General features: G+C 37.1%; 2 protein-coding genes across 6 annotated transcripts; both read left to right on the top strand.

Annotated features, from left to right (window-relative positions):
• On the top strand, positions 110–5,155 carry LOC107645897 (TMV resistance protein N-like). 4 transcript variants are annotated; one of them, XM_016350035.2, is made up of 6 exons: positions 110–829; positions 1,657–2,764; positions 2,934–3,236; positions 3,337–4,128; positions 4,376–4,853; positions 4,926–5,155. In XM_016350035.2, the coding sequence occupies exons 1-6, from the start codon at positions 327–329 to the stop codon at positions 4,934–4,936; spliced, it is 3,195 nt and encodes a 1,064-aa protein (XP_016205521.1). In that variant the 5' UTR covers positions 110–326; the 3' UTR covers positions 4,937–5,155. The 4 variants fall into 4 exon arrangements, with proteins under 4 accessions (XP_016205521.1, XP_016205523.1, XP_016205520.1 ...); XM_016350037.2 differs by lacking the exon at positions 4,926–5,155 and having other exon boundaries at positions 4,376–4,543; positions 4,631–4,920; XM_016350036.2 differs by lacking the exon at positions 4,926–5,155 and having other exon boundaries at positions 111–829; positions 3,337–3,907; positions 3,941–4,128; positions 4,376–4,920.
• Positions 5,275–9,290, top strand: LOC107645898. Of its 2 annotated transcripts, XM_016350039.2 has the most exons (6): positions 5,276–5,994; positions 6,195–6,312; positions 6,405–6,757; positions 7,150–7,248; positions 7,488–8,563; positions 8,609–9,290. In XM_016350039.2, exons 1-6 carry the CDS (start codon positions 5,387–5,389, stop codon positions 8,746–8,748), a joined length of 2,394 nt encoding a protein of 797 aa, XP_016205525.1. In that variant the 5' UTR covers positions 5,276–5,386; the 3' UTR covers positions 8,749–9,290. The 2 variants fall into 2 exon arrangements, with proteins under 2 accessions (XP_016205524.1, XP_016205525.1); XM_016350038.2 differs by having other exon boundaries at positions 5,275–5,994; positions 7,488–9,290.

The raw sequence follows: 10,282 nt of genomic DNA, 5'->3' as shown, positions 1-10,282 counted from the left end.
TATACTAAACTCAAAAAATTTATGATTATAAATTATTATTTTTAATTTAATATATCAAATTTAAATATAAACCGTAGTATATATAATTATTGGAACATGTGTTTAATCCCAATTCCCGTCTCTATCTCTGCTGAAGGCTGAATTCACTTTCTATTCTTCTTTCCTATTAAACTTCACTTCAATACAATTCACTCAATCAATAATCCATAAAATTCTTCCTCTATTATTTTCCTAATCTTCCACAATTTTATCATTTCCACTGCCACGAATTTCTCCTAGCTTTTACTTTGTATATCAGCATCACACAACGCTGCTAGTTCTCGACAATGAGTGGTGGATCAACTAGCTTGTCTTGTTCCTTTTCTTCCTTCAGCTATGGATGGACCTATGATGTTTTCATCAGTTTCAGGGGCACCGATACTCGCCATGGTTTCACCGGTCATCTCTACAGTGCACTCTCTCACAGGGGAATCCGCACCTTCATAGACGATCAGGACCTTCAAAGAGGGCACGAGATCACACCCTCTCTTCTCAAGGCAATCCAAGAATCCAGGATTGCTATCCTTGTCTTCTCTGCAAACTATGCATCTTCCTCTTTTTGCTTGGATGAACTTGCCACCATCATCAACTGTGTCAAGTCCAAGGGTAGGTTGGTTTTGCCGGTTTTCTATGGCGTGGATCCTAGTGATGTGAGGCATCAGAGAGGGACTTATGGTGAAGCTCTCGCTACGCATGAGGAAAGGTTCAAGGATAATTTGGACATTGTGCATAATTGGAGGAATGCTCTTCATCAAGCTGCTAACTTGTCCGGTTGGCATTTCAAACAAGGGTATGTATTCTGTATTCTCCTCTCCTTTTTTATTTGTCTAATTGTTAAACGGTAAATTATATAGTTTTTTTTTCCAAAGAAAAATGTTATTTTATTAATATAAAACAAAAATGTTCCCATTTATCAACAAGACCGAAAGAGTAAGAGTTTAAAGAAGAGTAAAGTAAGAGTAAAAAAAATTAGCGCATCTATCAGATATGGCTCACGAGTTCATGTACTAAATTGCTGGCTTCTTTCACTATCTCTGGTGCCGGGCTTATTATCTTCTCAAAAGCACACCGATTCTTGCTTTCCAAGTACTCCAACACAGTTATCTATGATAATTTATGTTCATTGTACTAAACTATGTTAACACATTTAAATATAAACTTTAAAAAAGTATAACATTAATTTTTAAAATTTTTCTTTTTTCTTAATCTTTACTCTGTTTTTCCTCGCAAAACCCATACCTTATCTACTAGGCGTATTTAGTAACAACTGTTAAATTAAACTTAGTTGATTGAAAAGTCTTTATAATTATTTCAATATTAAAAATGAACCAACATCTTAAAATTCATGTTGAAATATACACCTTAGTTTCCAATCCTTTTGTGCCTAACTTATCTTTTATAGCAAATTTTAAATATTTAATGATTATTTATTTTTATACTTTTAAAATTAAATATTTATTTTTAATTTTTTTTAGTTAGATAGAGACTTTTAGACACTACAGCAATCACCTTGTTAAATTTAGAATTGTGATTACTGATTATTGAGTATGTTATGTGTCAACATGGTCATGATTTTGTATGGCTTAACACAAGGGTGTCATGTTGATTGTTGAATAGGGATGAATATGAGTACAAGTTTATTGGAAAGATTGTGGAAGTCGTCTCGAGAAATATTAGACGAGGCGTTTTGCCGGTTGCTGATTACCCGGTTGGACTGGAGTCCAAGGTGGTGCAAGTAAATTCCCTTCTGGAGGTTGGATCTAATGATGGAGTCCGTATGATTGGGATCCATGGAATTGGTGGAATAGGTAAGACCACACTTGCTCTAGCTGTATATAACTGCATTGCGGATCATTTTGAAGGTTTGTGTTTTCTTCAAAGGGTGAGAGAAAGTTCAAGTAAACATGGATTGGTACATCTTCAGAATATCCTTCTTTCAGAATTATTAGGTGAGAATAAATTTAAATCAACCAGTGTTCAACAAGGAATTTCAATAATACACCATAGGCTCCAGCGAAAGAAGATACTTCTGATTTTGGATGATGTCGACAGACAGGAGCAATTGCAAGCTCTTGCTGGAAATCCTGACTGGTTTGGTCCTGGCAGCAGAGTCATCATTACGACGCGGGACACACATTTGCTCGCATGTCATGGGGTTGAAAGATCATATGAGTTGGAAGGCTTAAATTATGCAGATGCTGTTGAATTGCTTAGTTGGAAGGCTTTTAAAACCATTGATGTCAGTCCAAGTTATGTGGATGTTTTGAACCATGCAGTGACTTATGCTCATGGACTTCCGTTGGCTTTAGAAGTAATAGGTTCCAACATGTTTGGAAAAAGTATCGGAGAATGGAAATCTGCAATAAATCAATATGAAAGAATTCCTAATAAGAACATCCATGAGATACTTAAAGTAAGTTTTGATGCTTTGGAGGAAGAAGAGCAGAGTGTTTTTCTTGACATTGCTTGTTGCTTTAGAGGATATGCATTAGCAGAAGTTGAAGATATACTTCATGCTCATCATGGTGCCTGTATGAAATATCATATTGGTGTTTTGGTTGAAAAATCTCTCATAAAGATTCAAGAGCTTGGTGAGATCACATTACATGACCTGATAGAGCACATGGGTAAAGAACTTGTCCGACAGGAGTCACCAAAAGTGCTTGGGAAACGTAGCAGGTTATGGTGGCATGAAGATATAGTTCAAGTTTTGGAAGACAATCAAGTGAGTAAGATTGATGTGGATGGTTGTTTTTCATTGTTTCCAATCCTTTATCACTAGTACTAATTCATAGTTGTTTCCTTCCGTTTACAGTTTGTAGGTTTCTTTAAGAAAGTGTGTTGAAGTAGTTCTATATATATTGTGGTTAATTCGTGGTTTTTTGTGTTGAAAGGGAACTAGCGAAATAGAAATCATTCATCTGAATTTTCCCTCAACCGAGGATGAAGAAGAAGAAAAAGTAGAATGGGATGGGAAGGCATTCAAGAAGATGAAAAATCTCAAAACACTCATTATAAAAAATGGTCATTTTTCTGAAGGTCCCACACATTTTCCAAATAGTTTAAGAGTTCTGGAATGGTGGAGATATCCTTCTGAATGCTTACCATCTAATTTTCATCCAAAGAAACTTTCCATATTCAAGTTACCGAATAGTTGCTTCTTATCGCTCTATTTGGCTAGCTTATTGAAGGCAACGGTAATAAACTCATTTCTCTGATTTTGTATGTTGATCAATTCACTTGAGATTATTCATTTGGTTCTTCTTTCTTGATTTTTCTATTCTTTTTCTTGTGCAGAAGTTTGCAACCCTAAAAGTTTTGAATTTCGACAACAATAAATATTTAACACAGCTACCTGATATATCTGGTCTTCCAAATCTACAAAAGTTGTCATTTGAGCATTGTGAGAATTTAATTTCAGTCCACAATTCAGTTGGTTTCCTGAAACAACTTAAAAGTTTGAGTGCTTATCGTTGCGGTAAGCTTACAAGTTTTCCGTGCATCAACTTGCCTTCTCTTGAAGAACTCAGACTTTCAGGGTGCTCAAGTCTTGAGAATTTTCCTGAAATACTAGAAAAAATGGAAAAGATAACAGGACTTCATTTGGAGCACACTGGAATAAAAGCTTTGCCACTTTCGTTTCAGAAGTTTTCTCGGCTGCAGCAGTTGACTTTGAATGAAAATAAATATTGTAAGATACCAAGTGCCATTGTCATGATGCCTGAACTGGTTATGATTACAGTCACACCACTTGAGAACGAGCGGCTATCGATAGAGGGTGAAGAAACAGTGAGCTCAATGGTGTCTTCAAATGTAGAATATCTAAGTATCTCACGCTGCAATCTGTCAGATGATTTTTTCCCTCTAGGTCTTGCATGGTTTGCTAATGTGAAAGAACTAGACCTACGAGGCAATGATTTCACATTTCTTCCTGAATGCATCAAAGAATGTCACTTTCTGAGGAAGCTTAGTGTGGACTATTGCCCAAATCTTAAGGAAATTAGAGGGATTCCACCAAATTTGGAACATTTCTCAGCAATAGGCTGCAAATCCTGGACTTCCTCATGCACGAGCATGTTAACGAATCAGGTTGCTTTTCTTTTCTTATTTGGTGAAAACTCGCGTGCTACTGCCTTCATGTGAAGTTGATGACTGAGAATCGTTAGATGATTTGACATATTTGACAAATTGTCATATAATAATTTTCAACTATCAACTTCAACTGTACGTGGGTTTTTACCTTCTTATTTTATTTTAGATTTTAGCTGGGATCATTGATATTCAGATTGTCCCTGAGTATATTTATGCTTCTAAATTTGTGAATTATGACTAATAGGAACTGCATGAAGCCGGAAACACGAGGTTTGCTTTGCCCGGGTCAAGAATTCCAGCATGGTTTGAGCACCACAGCAAAGGAGCATCAATTTCTTTCTGGTTTCGCAACAAGTTCCCTGCCATAGCTCTCTTTCTTGCAATTGGCCTGACGGATAAGAACACAGTTTTCGTAAGCCCCGACATTACCATAAATGGCAAGAAAGGTTTTCCTGAATTCTGGACTGAAATGGAACAGATATTTCTCTTTGATCTACAGATGATACAATGTGACTTGGGTGAGACACTTTCAGAAAACGAATGGAATCATGCAGAGATTTCGTGCACCGCTAGTGATCATTTTCTTTTTATAGGAGAAAAGTTCCCAGTCGAGCCGTTTGCAAAAGAAATCGGAATCCATGTATTCAGGCAAAAAAGTACCGTGGAGGATATTCGATTCACCGATCCTTATAAAAGAAGAAAATTAGATGAAGGTCTCTGTAGTTCAGATCCATGAGTAATGTTGATTAAAAATGGCAGAAAATGAATGCAATAATTCTCTTTAGTTGAGCCAGCATTATTATGATACCATTTAAATATTATCAACTAAGATTAACTTACATTCACTTCCCTTTTAAAAAATTTCACACCTATATTCAGTTATATTATATATAGTATGTACTATGTAATATATTATAAACAAAAATATTTAACTCTTTTTTATTACAAACGCAAATAATAACTACTGAACCATTAATTATTCACTAAGATAACATTAATTCTTGTTTTCTGCCGAAGGATTCTATGAGATGATAACAGGAAACATTTTTATCTTGTAAATATATTAATTAAAGGAAAATACCATTTTTACCCTCAGAGAAAGAAACGTTTGTAAAACAAGAAATATTCAGACCCCACCAAATGTATGTAGGGTTTAAGCATCCTTGCAGAATGAAGAGTTTAGTTTGCAGAGTGACTGAGGAGTGAGGACTCTTAAGTCTTAACTGAAACCAACACACACTCAGACTCCATTCTAATGGCTTATGGCCCTTTCTCTGTTTTACTAACCAGACGCCTCTTAAACCCTAAACCCTCTTCTTTTTCACTCTCTCATCTTCTCACTTTCACAAAATCATTTTCAACCTCCCAAGATCCTAACCCTAAACCCTCTACTCTCTCCGCCCGCCTCAGCTTCGTCTTCGACCAAATCGACGCCATCGAAAAAGAGCGTTCCGAAAAGAACCAAGCGCTGCAACGCATTCGAGCCTGGCGCCAATCCAAGAACCCTCAATCCCCTCTAAACGACGCCGTTCCTCCCAGCTCAGAATCAGCTAAGGATGAAAAGCCTAATTCCGCGGATGCAGCTGCGGCCGAGCCGGCGGTGGCGGCGACGAATCTGGAGGAGGTGAAGAAGGAGGTAGAATTGGTGCACCCTTGGCCCGAATGGATCCAATTGATGGAGAGCTTGGTGCACCAGAACTACTTCGATCACAGGAGGAAGGACGAGGATAAAATGGTCCAAGATGTAGGGTTCGATGCCCCGGGCGATGTTGCTGACGATTCGGATATTGATTTCACTAAGGATTTCAAAAGCGTTCATGACGCTTGCCTCAATTTTGGGAAAGACCGGTTCGACATCTTGAGGTTTGTTTGTGCTTGTCTGTGAAGTTGGCTTTTTGGGTAATTAAATTGACTTTGAAGTGACAATTTTCAAGAATGTTGGGTGTTGTTTAGCACAATTTATATGTAGTAGTTAATAGTGCTCTGTTTTGTTAAATAATATACTAGTACTGGGGTGTTGTTGGTTCTGAATCACAATTGCTGAACCAAGTGATTGATTTCAGGTCCTTGTCAAGGCAAGATATTCAGGTTTTGGTTGGTTTTGGTTGCCCCAATGTGGACAAGAAGGTGGTTTTCTCTGCAAAACTTCTAAGGAAGCATGCTCACCTTGATGAAGGAGATGTGAGTATGATTATTCTAATTTGTTGCCATCTAAATGGATACAAATTGTATATATTCATGATTTATGATTATGATAAATTCATTCATATCAGGTCTGTAGTTCCTGCAGTTTGAGAAACAACTGTGATAGAGCATATCTGCTAACAAACAAAGAGGATGATGCACGGACTCTTGATGTCATGCGGATCCTACTGTCTTTCGGTTTTGATCCTGTAAATGGACCAGTCACAAATAAGTCACTTCTAAAGCAGAAGTCTGTCAAAACTGTGGTTCGGAAATTGCTTCATGAGGTTGTTAAGTTGAGCTCCGTTCCTATTGATCCAAATCTCCCTCCTCCAGTAATTAGAAAGCCTCCTCCAAAAGTGAAACAACCTCCTCCTCCTCCAAAGAAACGTGTTGGAAGGGATGACGTTGAGATGAAAAAGGGGGATTGGCTATGTCCTAAGTAAGTTATCTTAATCTTTGTAATTTTCTTGCAATAGTGAACACTTAGTTTACCACCTAAGAAGTTTCAAGGTAATTGTCCGTTTGAAATATTCTTATGTTTTCCTTATGCTTGGTATACTCCCCAACTCCCTGTGAACCATATGAACTCCATTTTTTGGGCATGCCACTGATTTGCATCATAGTAGATTTGTAGTATATGCAGACAGAATTCTTAAAGCTGATCGGTTATATAGTTTACTTCCGCTTCTCGTTTTGATAATTGAAGATATATAATCTATTAGAGTTTGACTAGGAATCAATTGGATGTGATTATGTGGAATAACATGAAGCATACAAAGGTTATTTTTTTTCTGTTGTAAATGTTGACTGAAGTTGTTGGACGCTTCTCAGGTGCGATTTCATGAATTTTGCAAAGAATACTATATGCTTACAGTGTGATGCCAAGCGGCCAAAGAGACAGTTATTACCAGGAGAATGGGAATGTCCTCAGTAAGTTTGAGCCTGCCTCTCTCTCTCTCTCTCTCTCACACACACACACACACACACAAGGGGCGACCATATTGATGGTGTTGGAAAGATTGACTGCATAGAAACCCAGCAGATTGTATCTCTTTTGACATTTTATTTATAGCTTGTGTAATTTTTCTTAACAAAAATCATGCGAGGCCTATATGTCCTATGTAGCATATATTGTTAAAATAGAGTTTGGCTTTTCTTTTCTCTGGCAGGTGCAACTTCTTAAATTACAGAAGAAACGTGGTATGTTTTCATTGTGAGTGCAAACGGCCACATGATGAATTTATGGAGAGTCAAATGCAAGATACCAAGCTCAGTTCCAAGCCAAGGTTCAATAAGGTCAGCCGGCCAGAGGTTTCCAATGCTTGGAATTTTGATTTTGATGACAACGAATCAGATGGTGCAGATGTTGCTGCTTTTGAGTATGCAGATGCTAAAGCTATAGATGAAGATTTCCCTTCAGATAATCTTGCTCGACAAGGAAATTATAGAGGGTGGGAAGGTGATTTCGGAAAAAACAACAGAGTGCAGGGGTCTCATGATGAAGAATATGCTAATCCTGGAGCTCTTAAACCCGGAGTAGGGTTTGATGATTTTGAGGATGAAGATGACGATGATATAGATAGCTATGAGCTAGAATCCAAAACTCATAGTAGTAGTACAAGAGTGCAACCATCTAGAAATCACTTTTCTGAAGTCGAAGGCTCATCGGATTTAGATGATGTTGAAGACACATATGATAAGAAGCATGCACGTAACAGAACAGGTTCCAAAAGAAATATGAGATCGAGAGATCCATTCTCTGGTTCTGAGGATGATGAACTTGATTTGGATACAGAACAACGGGCCATTCATTCCAATTTTAAATCTAGCCATGCTTATAGTGCCAACCAGAAAAGAAAGGGCAGAGGTCCAACTAAGAAATTAAGCTTTGGTTCTGATTCTGATGAAGATGATGTTGGTGCTGGTGGTTTATTCTCTGATGACGATGATGACTTAAATGATGTGTATTCATCAAGAAAAAATAAAGGGAATAAACATGATTCATCCAGACCAAATAAAGGAACTAGGCCTGATTCTGGGAAAAGGAGCTTTACTGAATACAGGAAGTCTGGATCTACTGGCGGTCGCAGTCAAAATAAGTTCCGGGATGATTATGGTGGGTCGTCCCAACATTCTTATAGGAATGGTAGAGGCTCACAGGGAAATGACCGTAGTTGGAAAAAATTTGAAGATTTTGATAAATCTACTTCCTACGGAAATGGTAGAGGGAAGTCGTTTGGTAATGGTAGAGGGTCTCAAGGTAGTGACCGAAATTCACGGAGGTTTGAAGATAGAGGGTCTCGAGGTAGTGACCGAAATTCACGGAGGTTTGAAGACAGGGGACGTAGCGCAGGACAGTTCAATAAATATGGTATGGATGAGAAGGATTTTGGCGAATTTAAAAATAGTAGGCGTGTGATTGAAAGATAGCACCGGTAGCTTCAGGAACAAAATTTTTGGACTGGGTTCATTGTTGCACATAACTGCTGCCGATCACAAGGGTTAATCTTTGTAAAAGCATGAATAAATTCATGAGATCATTTCATGTTAAAATTTCATGGAAACTATCGGAAACCACAACTTTGGGAAAACAACTCCATTCAACGTATCTTGACCTACTCATTGAACATTGTTTAGTTTGTGAGTTGCCTATCGAAGTGTCTCAATGGCAGCCAAATTATCTCTGCGTGACTCCGAATTGCTGTTTGTCAGCCAAGTTAATCTGCTATGCACCTCAATTCCACCGCACCCTTGTTATGGCAGCCTGAAATTTTCTTTCATGTCGTGCACTCGTGCTACAGCTACCTCCATACATCTTTGGGAGCTTTGTATTTTGGCCGGGACATCCTTGGAAGTTTCAAATGTTATACCCTTCATGTAATAAAATCATGTTACTTCACTGGTTCGAGTATAGCGTGACAAAATTTAAAAAACTTAAGTATATTTTAATATAATTTTCACAGCATTCTTTCTTTCTTGGTAGGATTTAGATTTTGGGCCAAGGATTTGATGGACTGGTTCTAAGAGAGGGGAACCAATACCCTCTCCAAAAGTCATTATAAAACTTGCCTAATGTTTTGTTTCAAGAAATTATATTAAAACAGTACTTTATTCTTTTGTTTATCTTTTGTTTTTCAATTTTAAAATTACCTTTCTATAATGCAATGCTGGATTTGTTTTAAATAAGTATTTTAAATATTTTATTTACGAAAATAGGTAAGTTGAATATAATTTACCTTTTTTGTCATATTACTTATTTTGTTTACCGTATAAACGATTTGAGATAAAACACATACCCTTATGAACGTAGACACAGAGCATATAAATCAGATATGTTGATAATCAAATCGTTTGTTCTGTAAATGAGATATGTTTAAATGAGGCTTATATATAATTCGTTTACAGTGTTGAAATATTTGATTGGTTTTATTCTAATATGTATGATTAGAATAGTTGTTGTATTAGGAACATAATTTTAATTAGGGTTAAGTATGATTTTGGTCTCTAATGTAGGGGCTGAAATTTTTTTTCGTCCCTCGCCTTTTTTTTGCTCCAAAATGGTCCCCAAAGTTTCAATTTGTTTTAAAACGTCCTTCGAACCAAAATGTCCCTATCCCTTCTTCCCCAAATTTATGCAAACCACCACCACCACCACCACCACCACCACCCCCAAATTTTTGTGTGTGTGTGGATGTTGAACCAAAGACCTCTCACTAAATACAAAAGATTCTTGACCACTAAAAAAATCATTAATTAAACTAAAAGACTACAAAACCAACCACACTACCTACGACCACTACCTCACCGTCACCTACCCCACCACCAACAACAAGACTAAAACAACACCACCACCACCACCACCACCACCACATAGACGCTCAATGTCTTTTCTATGTGATAATAATATATTAAACTACAATTAAGTTTTATCTTGACTGAAAATATATTTTTTTATAATTTAATA

This window comes from Arachis ipaensis, chromosome B06 (genome assembly GCF_000816755.2).
Source record: "Arachis ipaensis cultivar K30076 chromosome B06, Araip1.1, whole genome shotgun sequence".
Lineage (NCBI taxonomy): Eukaryota > Viridiplantae > Streptophyta > Magnoliopsida > Fabales > Fabaceae > Arachis > Arachis ipaensis.
Note: the sequence above shows the minus strand (reverse complement) of the source record. Positions and strands in the feature narration are given on the sequence as shown.

What these genes read in the sequence shown, in the direction of transcription:
- LOC107645897 (XM_016350034.2), top strand. Translation starts at nt 327, where the DNA reads ATGAGTGGTGGATCAACTAGCTTGTCTTGTTCCTTTTCTTCCTTCAGC. An exon ending in AAGTTTTGGAAGACAATCAA is followed by an intron (nt 2,765 to 2,933) that starts GTGAGTAAGATT and finishes TTGTGTTGAAAG; the next exon opens with GGAACTAGCGAAATAGAAAT. An exon ending in CGAGCATGTTAACGAATCAG is followed by an intron (nt 4,129 to 4,375) that starts GTTGCTTTTCTT and finishes TATGACTAATAG; the next exon opens with GAACTGCATGAAGCCGGAAA.
- LOC107645898 (XM_016350038.2), top strand. Translation starts at nt 5,387, where the DNA reads ATGGCTTATGGCCCTTTCTCTGTTTTACTAACCAGACGCCTCTTAAAC. An exon ending in CTCACCTTGATGAAGGAGAT is followed by an intron (nt 6,313 to 6,404) that starts GTGAGTATGATT and finishes CATTCATATCAG; the next exon opens with GTCTGTAGTTCCTGCAGTTT. An exon ending in GGGGATTGGCTATGTCCTAA is followed by an intron (nt 6,758 to 7,149) that starts GTAAGTTATCTT and finishes GACGCTTCTCAG; the next exon opens with GTGCGATTTCATGAATTTTG.